This window comes from Talpa europaea (assembly GCF_964194135.1).
Source record: "Talpa europaea genome assembly, chromosome: 2".
Classification (NCBI taxonomy): Eukaryota; Metazoa; Chordata; class Mammalia; order Eulipotyphla; family Talpidae; genus Talpa; species Talpa europaea.
In genome coordinates this window covers 93,839,265-93,864,263 of record NC_140068.1, presented here as the reverse complement: position 1 = coordinate 93,864,263, position 24,999 = coordinate 93,839,265, and the positions used below count along the sequence as shown (strand labels likewise).

Below are 24,999 nucleotides of genomic sequence, written 5' to 3'. Positions count from 1 at the left end.
AGCAGCGGGCGAGACAGAAGAGGTCTGCTGCGCCTTGTGGGTCAACTCCCTGGCCAGGGATTGAACTCGTGCTGCAGTGGCTGGTGGTAGCTTGATAGTGCTGTCTTTAACAAAACCCTGCGCCACCAGGGAGGCCCCCATTTCTTTTTTCATTTTTAGTAAATTACCAGAAGTAGATGGCCTGTGATTGGTTTCAGAAGGCATTTTGGGTTTTTTGTTTGTTTAAAGATTTATTTATTTATGTATGCAAGAACTGGGGTGTAAGCCAGAGGTGCAGGAGATGCACCAGAGAGAGTGGGGAGCAGAACAGGTGGATTGTCTGAAATACACTGCTGAGGGGAGCAGTGGGCGAGACAGGAGAGGTCTGCTGCGCCATGTGGGTTGCTCCTTGGCTGGCTGGGGATCAAACTCATGCTTGCAGTGGCTGGTGATAGCTTGACAGTGCTATCTTTAATCCCTGCGTCACCAGGGAGGCCCCTCAGAAGGCATTTTGGAGGGTACCTTTAGAGGTTGTTTTTCTGAGTCCCACTAGGGACTTACTGTGTCCTACACCTGTGCTTTTCAAAGTGTTTAAGAACCAGGGCTGTTCTATAAACTGTTCACTAGCCCACAATTCAGTAACACTGAAAAAAATTGTATAACAATTGACATTTTCTCAGCATGCTCATTGTTTTACCAAAGTATTAGTCTGCACTAGACTGAGAAACACAAAACTGGCCCTTCCCCACAGATGGTCAAGAAGCCCTGTTCTAACCATCAGCCTTGAGAGGAAGTACTTTAAAGAAACCTTTCTTTTTTACATTTTTTTTCTCTCTCTCAGGGATTTTGTATTGGAAGACATGGATCTTGCTGCCAATGAGCTCAGCATTTATGACAAACTTTCAGAGACTGTTGATTTAGTGAGACAGACAGGCCATCAGTGTGGCATGTCAGAGAAAGCAATTGAAAAATTTATCAGACAGCTCCTGGAAAAGAATGAACCTCAGAGGGGGCCGCCTCAGTATCCTCTCCTTATAGCCATATACAAGGTAAAAATGTGTTCTGACTTGGGACTAGGTAAGAGCACAGTCTCTTCCACATTCTCCCCACATATGACTGTTGGCTGATTCCATCATCAAACCTTGAATTTTTGGTGAATAAATTAGCCATAGCTCTTACCATGTGTTTCTAGGAAATTTGACTATTTTGTTAATTGTCCTAGACAAAAGCTGTGTGTTTATAATTAAACTCTCTGTGTATTTTTAGTGATAGTCACAGCCCCTGTCTTATGATAGAAGCTTGGGGAGCCTTGTTCTCATAGTTTTCCAACTTTAAATGCTCTCAGAAATGCATGTTAATGGCTTGTTGATGAAAATGGATTTTTTTTAAAGATTTGTTTTTATTTATTTATGCATAGAACTAGGGTATAGGCCAGAGGTGTGTGTGTGTTGGGGGAAGGGGGTGGTGAGTAGATTCACCAGAAGCAGAGTGGGGAGCAGAACAGACGGATCTACTGAAATAAACCACTGAGGGAAGCAGCAGGCGAGACAGGAGAGGTCTGCTGCACTTTGTGGGTAGCTCCCTGGCAGGGATTGAACTCATGCCCATTGTGGCTGGTGATAGCTTGATAGTGCTGAGTCTTTAACCCCTGCATCCCTAGGAAGGCCCCTGGCTTGGCTCTTAAGGCACATTGGAAATAGTAGAAGAGGCCTTTTTGTTCTTGGCATGAAGGTATTTTGTTTGCTGGGACAATTATTAATCCTTTTTCTGTCTCTCCTTATAGGTCCTGGTAACCCTGGGGTTAATCTTGCTCACTGCCTACTTTGTAATTCAACCTTTCAGCCCATTACCACCAGAACCAGGGCTTTCTGGAGCTCACACCTGGCGCTCACTCATCCATCACATCCGGCTAATGTCCTTGCCCATTACCAAGAAGTATATGCCAGAAAATAACGGCATTGCTCTGCATGGGGGTGATGAAGACAGACCCTTTCCAGGTAGATTGTTGCGTTTATTACTTTTGAGATACAGGGGTTTTTTTGTTTGTTTGAACATTTATTGACATCTAATGTTAGTGATGGAAGGAGATACCCTCCCTGTATAATCTCATTTAATTCAATCCTCACTAAAACTTTTATCCCTGTAGGGTCAGGAATGACCACTGAGCAGGTTTTCTATAATCCCATGCAGACGGGGTAAAGGAGGAATCAGAGTCCTCAGTGGTTTTGCAGGTTTTTATTGGGATTACCAGGTACACAGCAGGCAAGGGTGCTTAGGGGGCCAGGAGGCTGGCAGGCCTTCCAGCCTCCAGCAAGTCTTCACTCTATCTGGACTCTCTGGCGTTCTCTGCTTCTCTCTCGGCTTCTCTTTCAGCTTCTGCTGGCGTCCCCGTGACGCCGCCCTTTAAAGCCCAGTCTTAGCCCAGGTGAATCCCATCTACCTATGCCCACACCCTACTCCAGGTGCCCGCCATCAGGCATGTATTCAGGACCACAAGGATCCATCATCTATCCTGATGGCTGGAGGGCAGAAAAGCCTGACATTTTTCCTTACCCTACAATCCCCATTTTGCATTTTGAGAAACTGAGTTTCAGAGAGATTTAGAAACACATATGATGGAACCAATTTCAGACTCTCCCTGACTCTAAAGCATACCTGATAGGGATAACTGTTTTCTCTCACAGGAAGGCTTTGAGCATATCTGATTCTATTTTCTTTCCTGTGATCCCTAATTATAGTAGATATTTAAATAAACAACTATTGATTTATCGAAAGCATCTGAGTCCTGCTTACTTTTATTTTTTTTTTTTTTTTTTAATAGAGGCATGCTTTATTTATTTGTTTGCTTGTTTTGTTTGTTTGTTTTGTTTATACATGCACTGGGTACAGTCAGAAGCGCGGGAGGGTGAGAGAATTCACCAGAGCCAGAGCGGGGAGCAGAGCAGGCAGAAGGACCGAAATACACTGCTGAGGGGAGCAGCGGGCGGCAGGAGAGGTCTGCACGCCATGTGGGACCCTCCTCTGGTGGCCGGGGAGCAGCCGGGGATCGAACCGGCGCCGCAGAGGCCGCGCGCAGTTTCGCAACCCAGCGCTCAACCGCTGCGCCACCGGGGAGGCCCCCTGCTTACTTTTAACCAGATCCTCCTAACTGTCCTTACTTAGCTTTTTGGGCTAGGGTTTCTCTCCATCTGTCCCATTCTTTCAATATCTCATTCTTTCAGTCTCAGTTTCCTTATTTAGTGCTCCTCAGGGTACAATGTTGCCAATTAGTTGAATTTAAGAAACATTAAAATTTAGTGACTATGCATCAGTGGTACCACAGGAATTCCTAGTCTGACAGACCAGTTGAAGAAGTTCCTTTTGAGAACAGTGTAACATGTGGTAAGACTAGAAATTTACTTTTTGGGAAAGAACAGAAGGTTGTTATCTTTTTTATTTGTATTTGCCCATATGAAGGAATAGGAATTGGATTACACAACTTTTGTGGAACCATGTTCTGAAAACTTTAGGACCCAACATAACTCTTTAGGAAATGTTTTGTCTTCAGTTTGCTTTTAGAGGAAAAATTAGTAGTTGAAGCTAAGCTTTAGAATCACAATGTCAAAAGAAAAAAATATAAAGGAATTACAATGTCCTTCTTTAAGCCAAGACCTAATCAGTCATAAAAATCATCGCTTGGATTGGGTCTCCTTTGAAAGCTATTTTTGTAAACTTAAGGAAATCGTGGAAAAGTTTCCAAAATGATATCAAAATCAAAGGAAGGGAACATTGTAAAACAAAAACTCAGTCCCATGAGGGTTTTTTTGTTGTTATTACTCAGCTTATATATTTAATGTTTTTGAATTCCAGATATCACTTCCTTTTATTTATTGGTAAGATTGTTTTTGAAATGTCATCAAACTAAGCTCAAAAAAAAAGAAAAAGAAGTTTCTAACTCCTATCAGGAAGGTCCAGAGCTCATGGGGAAAGAGCCAGAGGAACTTGTCAGTCCAGCCTGTGCTGCTTCCTCAGACACGTAGTCTTCTTTCCTGGCATCACCTCACTGCCTCCCAAAGGGCATCTTCTATTCTTAGCACGTGAGGTGAAGTCAGCAGTTCTTAGCACCCAGTTGATGGTTTCTTTCCATCCTGTAAAGAAAATCTCCAGAGACTATTGAGAATTAAGAAATGATAGTCAATGGGCAGTAATTGCTCACTTTCTAAATGGTAGTTTTAAAGTTTCAGGAAATGTGTGTTGTCAACAAGCCAGATTTTTTGGTCCACTCCAAATTAATAATTTGCCTTGCAGATGGAAATAAAATAAGCCCTTGGAGCTCAGTTGTAAAGAGAGAGCTTTGGAACGGTGTGGTTTTAGCTCTTTAATGTTGCTTCTGTTAAAGTGCTGCTTTTACTTGTAAGTGTGGATATTCATGTTTCCCAACGTGTGATGATTCTGGGAAGTTGTGGCCATATAAAAGTAAGAGCATTTTGCATCCCTTTGAAAGGAAATTTAAGAGTGCATAATGATATCAGGGTTGAAAAGAAAAACATTAGGGATAATTAGATGCAAAAAGTGGGAACCACTGGGAATATGAGGGTGAGAAAACTATAAAATACACATCATTCCTAATGTTTTGATGCCAAAAAACAATGACCTTTAAATTGGGATTCCTTAGCAGTAACTTTATTTATTTATTTTTAAAGATTTATTTATGTATACAAGAGCTGGGGTACGGGCCAGAGGTGTGGGGGGGGGGGTGAGAGGACTCACCGGAGACAGAGTGGGGAACAGACTAGGCAGATTGACTGAAATAACACTGCTGAGGGAGCAGCAGGCAAGTCAGGAGAGGTCTGCTGCACCATGTGGGTTGCTCCCTGGCCGGGGATTGAACTCATGCTGCACTGGCTGCGGAGAACTTCATAGGTTGTGTCTTAACCCCTGGGCCTCCACCAGGGAGGCCCAGCAGTAACTTTAAAGGAAATGTTGCCAAGAGTGGTGTGGCAGATTTAGCTCCCCAAAGGAAGACCCCTGAGCATATTGTTTCCTGATAAGGACTGGCCTGTCTAGCATTCTGGAACCATCTGACACAAAGATGCAGGGCGCCTTGAGGGTGATGGAGGCAGCAGGAGAAGTGGTGCTGTGCTGTCAGCACCACCACCTGTGGCGGAAGGTTTCCTCTTGACTACTGGTAGTTTTTCCTCTTGACTCCACCAGGGAACAAAAGGCAGCAGAAGTAGAGTTTATTTTCTAGGTTTTAGCCTTGGGAAGGAATTCCTGCCCCTAAGTCCTCTGAGTTGACTCTGGAAAGTGAAATGACTCTGTAGTAAGTCATGTAGTTGTCGCACTACCCTGAGGCAAAAGTAAATAACCAGATACTTATTTAGTAATTAGCAAATACCAGACCTTGTTCAAAGGGCTTTCCATACATTGATTCATCTAGTCTTATAATATCCCTATGAGGTAGGTTCTGGTTTTATGCCTATTTCACAGATGAGGATACTGAGGCACAATGAGAATGGGTCACTTGCGTGAGGTCCTGAGACTAGTTAGTTATAGAATCATGATGGGAACCCAGGCAGCCTGGCCATCTTCAGTCTGAGCTGTTAACTTCTGATGTGAGTAGTTTGTAGCTACAAAGTGTACCTGAAGAGTCAGTCTAGCTTTAAGTTTGATTTTGGAGTTCTACAGTTTTTCCTCAGGTCACCAGATGCTTTCTCAGTCCTGAAGAAAGAAGGCTTTTCCAGCTGATGCTGTGAGTCCAAAGACATATGGTCCTCCAAGCTATTGGTCCCTTAGAATTTTCCTGAACTAGCCTTTTCATAGGCATTCAGCTTACTTCCTAGATTAGGAAGTGATAGGTTTCCTATCACTCCCCCCACGCACACACACACCTCTGGCCTGTACCCCAGTTCTTGTATACATAAATAAATAAATCTTAAAAAAAAAAAAAGGAAGAAGAAATTGAGCCCAGGTGTGGTGAAATAACTTGCTAAAGGTAGCAAACTAGCACTTGAACCTTAGTTTCTTTCTTTTTTTTTTTAAAGATTTGTTTATTTATTTATACTAGCACTGGGTACAGTCAGCAGCGCAGGAGGGTGAAAGAATTCACCAGAGCCAGAGTGGGAAGCAGAACAGGCAGACTGACAAAGTACACTGCTGAGCGGAGCAGCGGGTGTGGCAGGAAAGGTCTGCGCGCCATGTGGGACCCTCGCCCTGCAGCGCAGCCGGGTATCAAACAGGTGCTGCAGAGGCTGTGGGCAGCTTCGCAGCCCAGCGCTCAACTGCTGCACCACCGGGGAGGCCCTGAAACTTAGTTTCTTAATTCTAGTCTGGAATTTTTTCTACTATACTGCACTTACTGCCTGCTGTCTCTGCCCCTCTGCCAAGTCAGGTTCCAGCTTGCTAGCTCCAAATATTTTGTTTACTTTGGGGATTTATAATTTTTTAAACATAATGCCCTTTTTTAAAAAATATTTTATTTATGCATACAAGAACTGGGGTACAGGCCAGAGGTGTGGGTTGTGAGAGGAGTCACCAGAGTCAGTGGGGAACAGAATAGGCAGATTGACTGAAATACGCTGCTGAGGGGAGCAGTGGGCAAGTCAGGAGAGGTCTGCTGCACCATGTGGGTAGCTCCCTGGCTGGGGATTGAACTTGTGCTTCAGTGGCTATGGATAGCTTCATAGGCTGCATTTTTAACCCCCTGAGCCACCAGGGAGTCCCCCTAAAACCCTTTTATACTGAGGCGGCCTGGGATAGCTCTCACATTCCATGAGAGTTGTTTCTCTACATATAGACTGTACAATTGGAGCTTTACATGTCCCTTGGACCTTTTCAAGGAAAGGTTGAAGTGGATCTAGCAGTATCAGGGAGTTTTGAGAATAGCAGATCATCCATTGACATGGGGCTAAGCATCTAATCAGACTTAAGAGTCTGGACCAGTACTGAAGAAAGAAATGCTGAGACCCCAACGATTTTCTTACTTTTTTATTTGCAAAGACTAAAAATGATAACCCCCTGAGGTAATAGTAACAGCTCCGTCAATCATAGTGTCTACCAAGCACTGTGCCATGTGCTGTGCCCTGTATTTTCACAGCAGTCATATAAGATAGTTATCATTTTTTATGTCCACTTCTAGGATGAGGAAGCTGACATACAAGGGGATGTATACTAATTTATCTCAAGCTTCACATTTAGAGACAAATTTTTGTACATGTCAGAATTTGTAAAAATAGATGGACTGTGGTTTGGAATGATTCAAATGCATTGCTTCCTGAAGGAAAAGCTATTGGAGAAATGATTTCTTGGGTTTTTTATGGTCCTGTGGTATATGAAAATGGCTCTGGGCATGCTGCCACCCATGCAAGAGACCTGACCAAGGGTGCCTTCACCATCAAAATTTTGCCCCTGCCTCATGCCCAGAATGCCAGAAGAGATGCTAAGCAAAATGAGTTGCTGGAGGGTAACCTGATTGAAAACTGAGCACTCACCAGTGAAAAATTACAGGAATTTTGTTGTGGGTCTGCAGGATTTTCTTTTTCCTTTTTAAAAAGATCTTTTTTTTTTTTACTTATGCATACAAGAACTGGGGTGTAGGCCAGGGGTGTGGGGGGTGAGAGGATTGATCAGAGTAGGGAGCAGAACAGCTGGATCTACTGAAATATACTGCTGAGGGGAGCAGCGGGCGAAGACAAGAGACATCTGCGCCATGTGGGTCAGCTCCCTGGCCGGGGATTGAACTCAGGCCACACTGGCTGGCGATAGTTTGATAGCGCTGAGACTTAACCCCTGTGCCACCAGGGAAGCCCTGGCTTTTTTTGAGTATATTTTTAACCTAAGAAATAATAAGATTGTGCTTATTTAATCTTTATTTTGAGCTTTCTGTAAATCCAGACTGCTCATTTGCCTTTTCTCCCCATGGATATAATCTTATTGTAAAGGTGTCTGGAAAGTAAAGATTTTTTTTTTTTCATTCATTCATTCATTCAGTGAATGTGGTTTGAGCCCCTACTGAATGTTAGGCACTGTTCTTATCAGAGCAATGAATAAATCAGACAGTCCCTCTGCTTTTGTGCAGCAAGTCTTGGCTTTGTGCCCCTCTTCTTCTGTATGGTTTTTACCCAGAGGGAATTTTTCATCCTGAAAAGAAAGAGGAAATCTTTCATTTTTGCTTTTTGCCAGGTTAACAATCTGCATAAGATGACTCTTCCCACTCAAATTTCCAAGACATGTTATGATTCTCCACAGCAAGCCAGCCTAAGCTCATTTTCTTTGTAAACAACTGTCAGGCACCCAAGAGCCTTCCGAGTCAGGCCTTGGCCCATCGCTTTTCTGTAGTGTCCAACTTGCAGAGAAGGCCATGAGGTTGCAGGATCTGCTTTTCTTGACTTTAAGGTTATGTTTTATCTGACAAGCTCTTTTTGACATCTCAAACAGTGAAATCATTCCAAATCATGGTGAGAATTTGAAGTATAGATCAAGTTTTATCGAACTCTTATATGTGAAGTTTCTTTTCTGTTGTATTTGTGTATGTAATAAGCACATTTATGTGTATGTGAAAGGGAGGATACCTGGTATAAAGAAACCTTGGAAATTGAAAGAATTGTTTTACTTCCACTGGCCTTTCTGTCTGGTGCTGTAGGAAGAGTAGCCAGAAACAGAGGTCTGGAAAGGACTGAAATACAGCATGTTAAGTAGTTGAAGAAAAGCCATGACTGGGGTTGGCTATATGCTCTTAGCTATTTTGCACGATGGAATTTTGCTCACTCTGGGATGCGATGGCTTCAGCCAGTTGCTGAGAGAACACATCAGATAAGACCTTTCCAGATCAGTGGAGACCAAGCTGGAGTCTGGCCACTTTTCCCTCTGTTGGGTATTCTGTGGGAAGGTGAGGAAGAGCCAGCCTTGCCTCCCCCACCACCCCCAGACACTATGTTGCCTGGGCACCCCTCAGTTCCTTCCCACCGCCAAATATAAGCACATTCTTTGTCGTGGCAATCTCAGGTCTACAGAGAAGTGAAAAGTAACTCTTCTTGAAGTTTGGGCTTCCCTAATTCACATGGATGATGCAGACACCCCATGCTCTGATCCTTCCTCTTTTGCTCTTCCTTAGCTGCCCGCCTCCCTGTGCTCCTGGCAGGGGCCTTCCCAGGGGCCTGCTTTTTGAAATGACCAAACTCTCCGTTCCAGTGTTGTTTTTGGCTTAAGTTTTCATGGTTTCCAAAAACATTTTTATTTGGAAAATATATTAAACAGTTAGCTACAAAGATAATAGAGATGTAAGATTATTTTTATTTTTTTAAAGATTTATTTATTTATGCATACAAGAGCTGAGGTGTAGGCCAGAGGTGTGGAGGGTGAGTGGATTCGCCAGAGACAGAGTGGGGAGCAGAACAGGCGGACAGAGTGGGGAGCAGAACAGGCAGATCTACTGAAATACACTGGTGAGGGGAGCAGCAGGTGAGACAGGAGAGGTCTGCTGCACTAAGTGGGTCACATCCCTGGCTGGGGATCAAGCTCGTGCTGCAGTGGCTGCGGATAGCTTCATAGTGCTGAGACTTAACCCCTTGCACTACCAGGGAGGCCCAAGATTATTTTTAAAAATATACCTTCGGACCTCCCCTGTGGCACAAGGGGTTAAGACACAACTTATGGAACTATCCGCAGTCACTGTAGCACAAGTTCGATCCCCGGCCAGGGAGCTACCCACATGGCGCAGCAGACTCTCCTGACTCACCCGCTGCTCCCCTCAGCAGTGTATTTCAGTCAGTCTGCCTGTTCTGCTCCCCACTCTGTCTCTGGTGAATCCTCTCACCCTACACACCTGGCCTGTACCCCAGTTCTTGTATGCATAAATAAATCTTTAAAAAAATATATATATATATATACACTTTCAATAAAGTAAATTTTCTGGCCTCTACCACTCTAACTCCTTCACCCAGGCAAGAATTAGTCCTTCTGAATTTTGCCAGGCTATGTAGATAATACTTTATATATATATATATGAATACATATGTGTGTACACACACAAAAGTGCCCATACACAGGACTCATGTACAGTTTACTTTGGGCTAGACACGTTGTATCAGGTTTTTTTTTTTTAATTTTCTTCTTTTTTAATTTAAATTTTATTTTTTATATTCCCCATACAATTACAACCCCCTTATTTTGACCCCAATTCCTCCTTTCCCCGCCCCCCACCCCCCATAGAATGTCTCTGGTTCATAGTTGTTTGTTGATTTTGATTTTGATATTTTCTTTCTTATAGTTATTCTTTTTCCTGGTCCCTTGTTTAAGTTTTCTAGATTCCGTATCAGGTTTTTTTTTTTTTTCAAGATTTATGTATTTATGCATCGAAGAACTGGGGTGTAGGCCAGAGGTGTGAGGGGTGAAAGGGTTCATCAGAACAGAGTGGGGGGCAGAACAGGCAGATCTACTGAAATGCACTGCTAAGGGGCTCAGTGGGCTAGACAGGAGAAGTCTGCTGCACCATATGTGGGTCATTTCCCTGGCCTGGGATCAAACTCAGGCCATAGCAACTTAACCCTTATGCCACCAGGGAGACCCCTGTAATCAGTGTCTAAGGTTGCAGTAACAAAGTATCACAGGCTGAGTGACTTAAAATAACAGAAATTCATTCTATCACAGTTCTGGAGGCTAGAAGTCCCAAATCAAGATGTTGTTAGGGCCATCATCCTCTAGGAGTTTCTAGGAAAGAATCCTTCTTTGCTTCTGTTAGCTTCTGGTGGTCACCAGCGATCATTGGCATTCCTTAGCCCCTTAACTCCAGTCTCTACCTCTGTCTTTATGTGACTGTCTCCCTTCTGTGTCTTTGGGTCTCCTCCTCTTGATTTATTTTTATACAAGAACCGGGGTATAGGCTAGATGTGCAGGAGGGTGAGAGGATTCACCGGAGACAGAGCGGGGAACAGAACAGGCAGACTGAAGAAATACACTGCTGAGGGGAGCCGCGGGCAAAACAGGAGAGGTCTGCTTTGCCCTGTGGGACCCTCGCCAGCTGGCCAGGATCAAACCCATGCTGCAGAGGCTGCAGACAGCTTCACAGTGCAGTGCTCAACTGCCTGCACCACCAGGGAGGCCCAGTCTCCTCTTTTTAACACAATACCATTTAGATTGGATTTAGGCCCACTATAGTATGACCATCTCTTATTAGCCAATTAAATCTACCAAGACCCTATTTCCAATTTTCTGAGGTTCCATAAGGACATGAATGTTGAGCGGGGGGGACACTATTCAATGTGTATACACATATTTCAGGATTTTATATTACTCCATTCTTTGAATATTCCATAATTTAACAGTTTCTGAGTTTGTTTTTTCCATTATAAAAAATGTCTCTGGGATATTCATATATACATACGTTTGTGTATATACACTATTATTTCTGTAAGATAGATACTTATAAGTAGAAAGGCTGGGTCAAAGGACATAAACATTTGAAATTTTAATAAATACTACTAAATTGTCTTCATAAACCTATACCAAGGTGTACTTTATTTATAATGTATGTTGATTAATACTGGTATTTCATTTCCAGTTTGAGAACTGCCAGTTAGAGAACTGAAGAGTAGTATCTCATTTTAAGTTGTGTTTCTTTCATTATTAGTGGAGTTTGATGTCTTCATATGTTTTATAAATCATTTATATTGGCGTTCCTTATGTATTTGAGATATTCTTTGCCTTATGTGCACCTGTGGGTTGAATTGGCCCACTTTTCTTTTTGCCATTTTTTTAAAATTTATTTATGCATACAAGAACTAGGGTCTAGGCCAGAGGTGTGAGGGGGCAAGAGGACTCATCAGAGACAGAGTTGGGGGCAGAATAGGTGGATCTACTGAAATACACTGCTGAGGGGAGCAGCAGGCAAGACAGGAGATTGTCTGCTTTGTTTGTGGCTTGCTCCCTGGCTGGAGATAGCTTGATAGCACTGAGACTTTAAGCCCTATACCACCAAGGAGGCCCTTTTTGCCATCTTTTTACTTAGAACTGCCTTCCTCCCAAAATTACAAAAATTATATCATATTTTCCTTTATTTTTAAATTTTTGTTTTATCCATTTATATCTTTAATTGATATAGAATTTACTTCAGTGTGTATTAAAAGGTAGTGATCAGACTTTATTTTCTTCCAAAATGATGGCCACTTATTCCAATATCATTACTGAATCTGTCTTTTATTCACTGAATTTAAATTGACTTTTATCACTAATTATTTTTTATATATATGATATAGATATACTGAATGTTCCACATTTTTCTGTTTTATTAAGGTTTTTTATCTGTTCCTATATCAGAACTTACGTTGAGTCCCATTTGCTGGGTTTATATGGTCTCCAAAGTCCTTGCAAATACTGAGTTAGTGAATATTGAATCACTGCCCCTAGTGGGGAAGTAGGATTAGTTACCTCAGAACTCTGGCCATATTTTCATTTTGTTTTACATATTTTTCTGTTTAAAGGCATCTTATTTAATGTATTATAGATTTGTTAACATTGAATTCACAGTCAATATCACTAGAATTCATTCCTGAACAGTATTATCTAACACATTTTTGTCTGTAAGGCACTTCACAGCTCTTCCACTTAGGAACATAAGGTAGCATGGTACTAGGCAGGTTTTTTTTTTGTTTGTTTGTTTTTTAACTAAAAAGCTTTTTAAAAACTTGGCTTAGGTTGGCTACAAAATTGAGCAGAAAGTACAGAGAGTTCCCATATCCCCTCTATCCCCACAAATACATTGGGACCATTTTAAACAGTAAAAGCACCAACAAAAATGCAAAAAAAAAAAAAAAGAGTGACACTAAATAGATGGTGGAAAGGACACTTGTTTACAGTAATAAAGATGAAACAAAAGGGCAGGGCTTTGCCTTAGCCCTCCTCAACTGGGACTTGCCACCCTGTGCATGTCTAGATGACCATAAAAGCCCCATGTATTGATTTAGGGGTGACAAGTAAATTTTCAGGATAAGAATCTGTGAATAATGAAGATTGCCTATGCTATTTTAATTATAGTAGCTTTTTGGATACTATGTTTGTTTCTGGTAAAGCAAGTCCCTCATCTTTTCTTTTCAATAATTTATTGTCTGCGACCTATACAACCATAGAAAGATGGCCTGATTAAAAGTGGGCAAAAAATTTCAATAAACATTTCTCAAAAAAAGGTATATGGGGGATCAGTATGCACATGAAAAGATGCTCAGTTCATTAGCCATCAGGGAAATGCAAATTAAAACCACAAGATGCTACTTCATATTCTTGAGTGTGGCTATAATCAAAAAGTGAGACAATAACAAGTGTTAGCAAGGATGTAGAAAAATTGGAACCCTCATCCGTTGCTTATGGGAATGTAAAATAGTTACCCCTGCTTTGAAAAAGTTGGGCAGCTCCTCAAAATATTAAACATAGAGTTGTCAAAGGGCTGACGTATGCTATAATGTGGATGAACCTTGAAAACATTATGCTAAATTAGAAAAGGCAGACAAAAGGCCTTATATGGTATGATTCCATTTATATGAAATGCCAGAGTAGACAAATTCATAGAGACCAAAAGTAGATTAATGATTGCTTAGGATTGGCAGGAAAGGCGTTGGAATGGAAGTGACTGCTAATGGGATACAGGGTTTCTTTTTAGGATGATAAAAGTGGTTTAAAATTAGATTAATTATACAACTCTGTGACTATACTGAAAAGTCACTGAATTGTATACTTTAAATGAGTGAATTTTATGATATGTGAATTATATGTCACTAAAGCTGTTTTTCTTTTTTCTTTTTTTTAATTTATTGCCTATACAGAGAAAGCAAAGTCATGCCCTTTCCCTCTAGTCCTGCCTCCTCTGGCCTGGCATAGAGAGAGGCTTGAGTTCTCCAGTGAGGCGTGAGTGGTCAGGGGTGAGGGTCCTCAGGTCCACCATCTGCCCAGTGGCCAGCTATTAAATTAGTCTTGAACTGTGTTGGGCCTCTATTGAGTCTCAGTAATGACCATGCTATGTGATTTATTTGTGTTATTCAGAATGCTTTCTGGCATTTCCCTATTTCCAGATTTAATTTGGGCAGGTGGATTATTGCCTGTTGCTGTTTTCACAACTTGGCTCTGCTAAAAGAATTTCCAAATGCATTTATCATAGCCCACCCCCTTCATCACTAAGAAGCTCTGATGAAATTCCACCTCATTTTATATTAAAGTTATATATTTTTTACGGAGTGGGGAGGATATATTTGTCATGTGTGATATTTAGACTTCCAATTCCTTATCATGCTAAGATTTATTTTTTAGAAGATTTATGTATTTATGCATACAAGAACTGGGCTACAGGCCAGATGTGTGTGGGGGTGAGAGGATTCACCAGAGACAGAGTGGGGAACAAAATAGGCGGATTGACTGAAATACACTGCTGAGGGGAGCAGCGGGCAAGACAGGAGATATCTACTGCACCATGTGGGTAGCTCCCTGGCCGGGGATGGAACTCATGCTGCAGTGGCTGCAGACAGCCTCATAGTGCTGTGTCCCAACCCCTTGCGCCACCAGGGAGGCCCCTAAGATATATTTTATTCATTCTCTCCTTTATTCTGTCCTTCAGTAAAATTTTATAGTTTTTAACTTTCATTATTTTTCTCTTTGGCTTTACCTTTTTGTTAAATTTATTGCTAGTTATTATGATGAGGTGTTTTCCATTTCAGTTTTGAAATGATTATGGCCAGTAAAGTAATAACACTTGATTTTTTATGTGTCTAGATATCTATACCTTATATTCTGCCACCTTATTAAATTCCCTTTTTGTACTCTTTTCTTGCTTTCTTTTTCTACTTTGATTTTTCTTCCTGGATTTTCTTCCCCCATCTCCTTTTCAAGCTATCTGTCTCCCCTGGAAACCCCGAGTATCTAAAGCTCAGAATGAAATTAAAGTCACTATGTTATGGTTACAATGACATCTCCTTACTCTTAGGTTCAGAGTTGCCTTCTACTCTCCCATGAAGAAGACTTGTATAAACTGGAAGGGGGCCTCCTTTTGACTTCACCCTGATCTGGAAAAATTGTCATAATTAACTTCTTCAAATGGAATATAACACATTATTACAGAAAAATATTTGCAAATTGCCAATACCCTCTCCACTGAGGCATGCTGTCACAGCTGCACAGATACCTCAGTATCTTAGATCTGTAGGTTGTGTCATCACTGCTTCTGGAATCACCCTTTTCTTCCCAAACCCAGTGCCCCAGTTTGGACTCTCATTATATGTCACTTCATTGTATTATGAATAGTGATGCCTCCTTAGCACACACAGGGCAGAAAACTAACATGGACCTAACCCTTAACATATTAGTTTCCTTTCCCCTTCCCTCTCTCCCTCCCAAGGGCTTTGGAAACTGAAATGCTATATAATCGTAACATGTTCTTTTGATTATTTATGCCTCATTGTATATCTATTATCTAACGTTCTTGTATTTTGGCAAGAGTTCATCTTATTTAACCTCTAATAAGGAATATTTGAAAATAATCCGGAAGAGAAAAAATACAACTTAGCTTCTATCTGCCGCTGAAACACTGAAAGGTTTTTGGCTCCTGGTGAGCAGGGTCAGGGGAGAGACCCCACTTTCAGTTCAGGGGCACAGCCGTCATCCTCTGACTGGTAACCTGCATGCCTATAAGCTGAGGTGGGAGAGACAGGCAGATGGCAGCTGCCTCAAGGAAACACATGTTCTTGGTGAAGGTCAGAATTGAACTTTAAAAGGTAAACTTAATGTGAAAATCAACACATGTTGATTTTTAATGGTGCACTCCTGAAACTGATATAATGTTATAGTGCAGTGTTACATCAAATAAAATGATTGCTAAAATAAATGAAAAGGAATCAGGTTCTGTCTGCAGAGGTGGAGGTGCTTGGAGGTACTCAGGAGATGCTGAGGATAAACTTAGTCCTTCCCTAATGAGGATTTCCTCTGCCCTACTACTGCTGCCTGAAGAGAGCAAGGAAGACGTTCTTGTTGCTGGCTACAGAAAATTCTGTGTGGTTAAGGGTCAGTTTCCCAAGTGTGTTTATTGGTTTAAAGAATTGACTTCATTTCAGCCACACTTGGTTTTGTGTTGTCTTTTGTTTATTCTAGACTCTCCTGATTCAGTTTGCATTGGGTTTTAATCAGATACCATCTTATGAAACACTTTGGATTCAAAGTAGAGTTCATGACATGTATCTCAGAAAACGCAGATGAAACCCAGAATGGGACAGAAAACAAACAAGAAATATTGCAATAACATCATAAACAGAACAGTGTCCGAGCGAAGGAACAGAGAGAAACAGGACTGGGTAGAAAGAGCCAATTCCTCAGAGAAGAACCCACCAGGGAAAGGTGTCAGGAGCCAGCTCAGCTTGTACTCACATCAGGATTCAGGTGGGACCTGCTTCCACTGGCCCACACACTGTGCTTGAGGGTAGAAACATGATGAGTAGCCTGAGCCTGCGCAGAGTGCTGTCTGTGGGCAGATGCAATTCATTTATTCCAGAGATGGGCCCCTTAAAAATCCTGCCTTTCCTCTCCATCTGTCTCTCTGACCTTTCCTCACACTTCCTTCCCAGAGTTATCCTGGCCTCCCCTTGTACTTGTGAACCAGTGGTCTAGGCACCCCAAGAGTGTTGAAGCAGGTACATGAAGCGGGAGAGGGGACTCATCACTGATGGTGGGACCACCTTGCCTGCCTGCCCCTCCCCCATGTACTGTAGACATCAGGGCACAGCTTAGAAAATAGTAGAGAAGCTACATTTCCATGTTGCTGATTATCTTTAACTGTTTTGTTTAGTTGATTTGATATAGGCGATACATGTATAAGTTGAAAAATATTTTCCACATCAAAGAGTATACAAAAAAGGATATGTCCTTCCCTTCCTCTTCCCTAACCCTCCCTCCCAGCCCCCAATCCAGGGCCCTCTGCTCCCTCCTGAGCAACTACTTATTTCCCATGCACCTTTTAGTTTGAAGCTAATCATTGTTCGCCTTAAGAAATTGTCACATTTCCTTCCTACTGCCATTGCTGGGGCCACTGGATTTATCGCTGTGCTCTTCCTGAACCCACTCTCTTCATGTCCCTTCCTCTCTCAGACTTCGACCCCTGGTGGACAAACAACTGTGAGCAGAATGAGTCGGACCCCATCTCTGCCAACTGCACTGGCTGTACCCAGAAGTTACCCCTGAAGGTAATGCTCCTGGAAGATACCCCGAAGAAATTTGAGAGACTCCATCCTCTGGTGATCAAGGTGAGCAGGAGGCCTGATCCTCCCACTGAGGGGTGGATTATCCCTTTAGTGAAGAGAAGTTTCTGCCAGTTCTGTGACATTTCTGATCAGTAACTTTGTGTTATTTCGTTTTGCTCTGTTTTCTGTCTTGCCAAGACGGGACAGCCCCTGCTGTCCGAGGCGCTTCAGCACTTTTTATGCCAGTACCCTGAGGTGACAGAAGGCTTCACCGAAGGGCTTTTCACCAAATGGTGGCGCTGCTTTCCTGAACGGTGGTTCCCCTTTCCTTATCCATGGTGAGTGTGAAAGGGGGCACTTAGCCTGCGTGTAGAAAGGGAGCAGCCGAAAGTCAGTGACCACTGCCCGTGAGACTCTGGCATGCCCAGCTCTCCATGAACACTTCATGGCCCACCCTTCAAATCTCCTCCCCGTTGAAAAACCAGTGGTGAGAAATAAAGGGGATGAGTGGAAGAGGTGTGTTGGAGAGGTGCCATGGGTGGACACCAAGATTGCCTAATAGAAACGTAATTTGTTTTTCTGTGTGTGTTTAGCATTTATGTTCCTGCACACCAGGGCTTGAGCATGGTGGGCTGAGAGCGCATGTGATGGATAGAAGGGAAATTGCATCTGTGGGCATTTGCTTGTGGCCGGGGATTTAGTGTCTGTTGCTTGTTGGCAATGCTCATAATAGTTGTGGGGATTAGAAATTCTCATGGGGCCCTCCCCGGTGGCGCAGCGGTTGAGCGCTGGGTTGCGAAGCTGCCCGCAGCCTCTGCAGCGCCGGTTCGATTCCCGGCTGCTCCCCGGCCACCGGAGGAGGGTCCCACATGGCGCGCAGACCTCTCCTGCCGCCCGCTGCTCCCCTCAGCAGTGTACTTCGGTCCTTCTGCCTGCTCTGCTCCCCGCTCTGGCTCTGGTGAATTCTCTCACCCTCCCGCGCTTCTGACTGTACCCAGTGCATGTATAAACAAAACAAACGAACAAACAAACAAATAAATAAAACATGCCTCTATAAAAAGAAAAAAAAATAAAAAAAAATAGAAATTCTCATGGTCATTTTTCAGATCAAAAAAAGTGAGAATTAGGTCTGCCTGGTGGTGCAGGGGTTCAAGTCTCAGCACTATTAAGCTATTGCCAGCCACTGTGGCATGAGTTCGATCCATGGCCAGGGAGCTCTCCTGTCTCATCTGCTGTTCCCCACCCTGTCTCTGGTGAACCCTCTCACCCCCCGCACCTCAGGCCTATACCCCACTTCTTGTATGCATAAATAAATAAAAATAAATCTTAAAAAAAAAGTGGGAATTAGCAAGGTTAAGTACCGAAGGTCACCCAGTCAGGATTGAAACCCAGGTCTGTCCTCCTGTATCTTAGGTGTCCTGTGGAAGACCTGGTCCATTTCTTTGGGTATAGGCTGATGTAGAAAAAAAAGGAAAGTCAACTTCCATCAAGAACCATTCCAAAAGAGAATTAAAATAACTTTCTCATGTATTTTGTTGGTTGATTTCTCGATATTCTGCCTTTTTAAAATTTGCTGTTTATTTGCATGCTGGTATACTTGGGTAAACAAAGCTGATCAGTCATATGCCTCTCCACCTCAGGAGATGATACATGATTTTTGCCTTCCTCTGCCTTTCTGCCTTTCTCCTGCCTGGCCTGCTATTACTTCAGTCTCTTTTACAAAATGAATAAATGAACTGTTCCTTTCCTTCCTCTCTATGTTGTTTTAGCTGGACTTTATAAATACCCACCCACATGTGCAATCATGGCTGTAGGGTGTGTGTGTGTGTGTGTGTGTGCACGTGCGTGTGCGTGCACACGCATGTAAATACACATGCATGTGCACATGTTTGTGTACAATTTACAATTAATGAACTTGGTGTGACTGTTATTCATGGACCAAATATTAAGATATTGTCCTGATATTTTGCCTCTTTACCCACCGGCCACAGTTTTCCCACCGTTGCTTAGCTCTCTGTTAGGGAGATAGGCTGTCTAGTTTAATTACTTTTTTCTCTTTTAAACTTTTACAGGAGAAGACCTCTAAACAGATCACAAATTTTACGTGAACTTTTTCCTCTTTTCACCTACCTGCCATTTCCAAAAGATGCTTCCTTGAAAAAGTGCTTCCTTCTTCAACCAGAACCTATTGTGGGGAGTAAGGTAGGAAATCCTGAGAAGGTTTGGATCTAGAATTTTCCTCATTGTCACTTGGGCTGATGTCATAATCAAGGCCTACCCTGCATGTCAACTTAGAGTTCACTCCTGTTGGTAGCCAGACAGCGGGCACCCCTTTTAGGCAGACATGCTAATGAAAAGTCTGGTTACCTTGCAAATCTGTGTCTTGCCCTTAACACCTGGGAGCAAGCTACTTTTTACATTATTTGAAGAGATGTGAATGTGCAGCTACTCTGACTTCCCTATCTCGAGTAGAAAGCAGACAAACTGTAACTGAATAGTATGTAAATCAATAGGTCCAACTTACTCATTTTGTAGATAAAGAGACTGAACCCCAGAGAGACTGAGTATTTGCCCAATGACACAGCAGGTTAAAGGGCTGACCCTACCTCTGTTCTCAGGAATAGAGAACTGAAAAAGTTAGAAGCTTGGGAACCCAGACAGGGTTTGGGGCAAAGTATTAATAGATGTGTGGCCGAGGCAGGCAGCCCAGATTGAGTGACAACATTTCTCACTTTGGTCTGTGGCCAAGTGTGCAGAGCCCAACTCTGCCTGTCTGGAGCCAGTGCACCTGGCAAAGCTATTCTTTTGCTTTTCTATGAACTGCCCTTTCGGTGAGTCTCATTCCTGAGGAAGACCTTTGTGCCTGGATTTGTTTGGAAGCATTAAAAGGATGAGTTTTCCTTTGTTTAAAAAAAAAATTAAATTCCCTGAACTGTTACTCCAACCAACTCTGGGTTGTGTCTTCAACCTCCTGATACTATTGTTTGGCTGGAAATTTGCTGAATTATGTGAAAGGAATTTAAAAGCCTATAAAAACAATCATTTTGTCTAGAAGTATGGACCGCTGTCTGCCAGCAGCAGCAGGGTGGAGGTTCTGGGCTCCTGCCTCAGCTTTTAAAGCAGTTTATCCTGTTCTCCCGACAAGCTCTCAAGACTCTCACATGACTTCATCTTCAGAATTATGATGTGATTCTGGATGAGGGTCTTTACTTTATCTTGGTTTTCCCACTTGAATACTGAGTTTCACCAGCCTGTTCAACAGGAACTCTAAGGAGCCAGCCAAAAGAGTAAATAAAAGTCACTCAGACGCCTATCAAGGTCATCTTGTTGTGGTTCTTGAGGATGTTTTGGGAAGGGGAGTGGCCCAAATAGGCAAAAATCCTGAGAGTCTGGTTTCTTAGAGCATCTGTTCCCCACCCTGACCCAGGCTCTCCTTTCTCCACAGCCTTGTTACTCCACCCTGTTGTTCACATCCCTGGGTCCTGGTGAAGTCCCATGTCTGTGGGCCCATGATCTAAGAGGCAGCCTCAAGTTAGAAGATAAGAAGTGGGGGTCTGATTGTTAAGAAGCACGGGGAGGAAGAGGCAAGGGCCTCTGAGGCCCACTTCACCCATTCCATAGTGTCGCCTGGGGCTGGCCCACTCCATCCTGTTGTCTGTTTCTGTCATCCTGGTTATGGAAGAACATAGTCCTACCCCCGCTTAGGCCTGTATGAGAAGTACATCCATTTGTTAGGGGCTTCTGGGATTTTGTTTCAAGGCTGCAGATGTCAGGCTTCTGAGGGTGTTAGTACCAGTCAGAGTCATAAGCCAGCTTAAGACATAGTGACAGCTTCCTCCTGTCACTATGGCAGCATTTGAAATAGCTTCAGTGTTGTGTGGAAATAGTCATGGCCAGAGCCTGTGGGAGCAACAGAAAGATCAGGGTTGGGGATGGGGTAAGATGGGGTCAAAACTCACAGCTCGGGAGGCTCCAAGTAGCGAAGAGAAAACCAGGACATAGCACAGGAAGTCAGACTTCTGACCTCTGCTTTCTGTAATCATTGAAGGGGTTCCCTGAAGTACAGAGACTGGTGGGAACAGAGGGGAGGGAAGGCGCTTGGGGCTTTCTCTCACCATCTAGGCAAGAAGAGAAGCCCAAGCAAGACCACCTCTCCCTTTATCCCTACTCTCTGCCCCACCCCAGCCACAGGGTGCACAGCTCTGTCTGGCACATAGCAGGCTGCACCTGAGGCCTGTTGGTGGCAGCAGTGCAGTAGGTACCTGCGCAGGCACATATCCTGGTTGTCTCAGTCTTCAAAATCAGAGGCCAATCTTAATGTCGCTGGTTTTTAATTAGTGGTCTGACATATCTCCTTACCTTGCCAGAAAGTGTAAACTTGACCTTGCTGCTGTTCAATTCTTACAAAATCCTGGCAGTGGGAAATAATATTCCTGGAACATTTCCCAAGAGATACGTAGACCATCTATTTCTCTGGAAAGTCTGGACCAGACAAGCCCCTCAGAGGGATGGCCTGTGTAGACCACCATACTTGGCCTCTGCTGGACTCTCTAGTTATATGGAAGTTAAGTATCTTGGCTCTGGCCTACTTTGAGGGTCCTTCTGGAACTAGTTGTGAATTAAAATTGTGAAACTCATGCCATATCTGCAGTAGGGTTGTTGTTGGAGATGTTGTCCATCCGCTGAATCCACCCATGTTCCGCTAGGGGAACCCACAGAAGTGTTTTTACTCTGGTCTCAGTACCAGGAGATGACATGCTTGGGAGAAGCTAATTTTGCCTTTTGGACAGAATTGTGAATTGTATTATTGGGTCTTTTTTCCTTCTTTGCTAAGGCTGCCAGGAAACTCAGAACCATATGGATAAGGATTTTTGTATACTAATCTCCCCCCAGCCTGGATTTTATTTTGTTTTCTTTTCTTGCCTTTTCTTGACCGCTGTTTTTCCCTCCAGATGCATAGGATGCATGATCTGTTCGCTGTCGGCAGTGGCGAGGCCATGTTGCAGCTCATCCCTTCCTTCCAGTGTCGAAGACACTGCCAGTCCATGGCGATGCCACTAGAACCAGGGGATATTGGTAAGTGAGGTCCCTGGAGGGCAAGGTCAGCCACGGGATCTCCAGTTTTTAACTCAAAAAGTATTCTAGAAACTAAATACTGCCTTCACAAAAGTTCAATTTAGTAGAGTCAAAATAATATTCTTTCATTAGCAGGGTTAATATTCCTGCTTAGGTGGAACAACTAATGAGAAAATGTGGCTGAGGAAAATATCTTGTACATACATTTGGAATGCATGTATCCATTGATCTTAGAAACTTCCGGGTAGAAGGATTCTGGGAAATAGTTAGGACTGTGCAGATGAGGAGTCTGAGTTCCAGAGACGAGAGGTGGTCTTCCCAGAGGTGATTGGTTAGCCACGGCATCAAGTCTTAAGTGTCTTCCTTAACAGATTGAAGATGGGGAAGGTATAATTCCAGATTCAAGAAAAACTGTTCTGTGCCCATTTGGCTAATGGAACAGTACAAGCAGTATGTAAGGACAGCGGCCACTCAAGGAAATACTACCTTCCTCGTGGGTCCCACAGCTAAGTCACAATGTCGAAGACATTCATGCCTCACCCTTGGCTCCGTGATTTCCCAACTGTGACTTAGTCTGTGTCTTAGATTTTAAAAACTCATTCCAAAGAAAGAATTTTGATTCAACTGTTGTCATTAGCAATCAGTTTGACATTAGAGTTTCTTGGCAGAAGAAGTAAATAAGTCAGCAAGCGTCACCATTCCCCTCCTGTTCTTCCTGCCTCACGAAACCTGGGGGAGGCCTGGAGTCCCTGATGAGGCCAGACTGGTTTTCTAGTTGATTTCCTTTCATTTTACCCATGTAGAAGACCCCAACCCCTAGAAACCGCTCACTTATTTGGAGGTAGGTTGCAGTCTGCAAGCTTTAATTCAAGTTACATAACTTCAGTTTAGAAAAAAAAAAGCATAAAAATAATGCACAAATTAAGCATTAACTGATAATGGAGCACAGCTGGCCTGGCCCTTGGGAATTAGTGCAGAAGAGAGGATTCTTGTATGGAAATTGTTCTGAATATTTGTCTGTGGTGGAGTGACCCTTCCGTGAAGGATGGCTATTGCACAAGTCTGTACAGCATTTTGGGTTTGTAGAGTGTAGATCTGCTTGAAAAGTTTTATGTCTTAATGTTCTACCAAAGCCTGACAGTTCAGACAACTACAGAAACACCTTAGTTACCCAAATTTCAGGTGTTTAGCTGCCATGAGCCTCTAGAATGCCAATTATAGAATTAGGGAAAATGAGAAATGGGTGAATGGCAGTGATCAAAGAAGGTTTGAGCAGCCAAGGCTGTTGGGATAGTCCACAACGGCCGAAAACCCAGAGTTCCCTGCTGAGCTGTGACTGGCCAGTTTACTGACCACAGGAGCCCGGCGCCTGCCAGTGTCCTTGAAAGGCCAGCCACATGACCAGAATATGGAGGCAGGATAGGAGGCTAAATAGGACAAGAGGGAGAAGAATGGGGTGGGGATTGAGGGGCAAAGGTGGGGAACCTCGTCCCCTGAACAGTGACAGGAATAAAAGCAGTAGCTGCAATTGCCATGGTTAGAAATGAGGACAGGAAAGCAGGCCCAGATAGTGAATATCTCAGCGGTTGTAGGACAGATGTCAACTCCAGCACCTCAGGGACCCTAAGAATGGCTCTGTCGTAAGCCAGTTCTGTGTTTGCTGACAAAATATTCATTGTGCTGTGCAGTTGAAAAGGGGAAAGGGCAGGGCTACAGATCATAAGAAACCTGTGATGGCGGCGTTTTCAAGATTGACTGTGGGGCCTAAGCCCCTGAGGCTGACCGGCGAGCCCTCCCCTCCGCTGTGGTTGTACGGCCCTGCTCATACAGACCCTTGGGACTTCCCAGGCGGAGGTGAAATGCTACTCAGGGCTCTCACTTGAAAGAGTGTGTCATACTCTAGAAATTTTTCCATCAGGAGATTATTGAAGTGTTAAAACTTCTAAGTTGACCTTCCTAATCCACTCAAATATAGGTAAGTGTTTCAAAAGAGTCTTCAGCTCACTCATGCCCCTTGGGGTGGGAATAGGAGCCCCTTGGAAAGGCCCTTGGCAAATAGGGCTCTTGGGTCAGTTGACTTTGGGAAGTGCCTGTCCTGTTGGCTTGTGGTGCACTCCAGAGTAAGAGGGACTCTGTCGAGACTTGGAAGAATCTAGAGTTTCTCAGACATACCTGACCATGGACCCATTTCCTTCGACTATCCCACAGGATGCTGCTGGTTGCAGAACTGAACTGAGGAAATGCTGGTTTGGGCTAATCTGGATGTTCTGTCTTGAGGTAGATTACTGATAATCTCAGAAGGAGGGGGGTCCTGCTTCCCTCTATCTTCTTGCTGAAGATGAGATCCATCTGAGGATTTGTGCCCGGCAGCAGCCTCATCTGGAGCATCCCGCCCTGTAAACCTGCTGAGTTGTGACTCACAGTTACACAACTCACAGTTGTGGCACCCAGATGCCTGTGGTGATGAAGCATTTTGGCTCAGAGTCCTTCCTGCTGGGTGTCAGGTCACCTAATAAGCACTAGCAACACTACTGCCAGGCAGAGCAAGAATTGCCCCTGGCTCTGCAGGTGTGCCCTGAGGGCGGCTCTGACAGACTCTTGCTCTTGCCCACGGTGTTCCCTGCCCCTGCCATTCACGTGCTCTCCTGTTGCTGTTTCCCTTCAAGGCTATGCCGGTGCCACCCACTGGAAGGTCTACGTTGTAGCCAGAGGAGCCCAGCCTTTGGTCATCTGCGATGGAACCACCATCTCAGAGCTGTAG

General features: G+C 43.6%; 1 protein-coding gene across 1 annotated transcript; it reads left to right on the top strand.

The window, feature by feature from the left end:
* Positions 1 to 824: 824 nt before the first annotated feature.
* LOC311167336 (bombesin receptor-activated protein C6orf89 homolog) lies at positions 825 to 24,999 on the top strand (the record flags this gene model as incomplete). The annotated part of the gene is made up of 7 exons (XM_084228249.1): positions 825 to 1,028; positions 1,763 to 1,976; positions 17,071 to 17,225; positions 17,361 to 17,500; positions 19,235 to 19,364; positions 22,115 to 22,238; positions 24,905 to 24,999. Exons 1-7 carry the CDS (start codon positions 840 to 842, stop codon positions 24,997 to 24,999), a joined length of 1,047 nt encoding a protein of 348 aa, XP_084084375.1. The 5' UTR covers positions 825 to 839.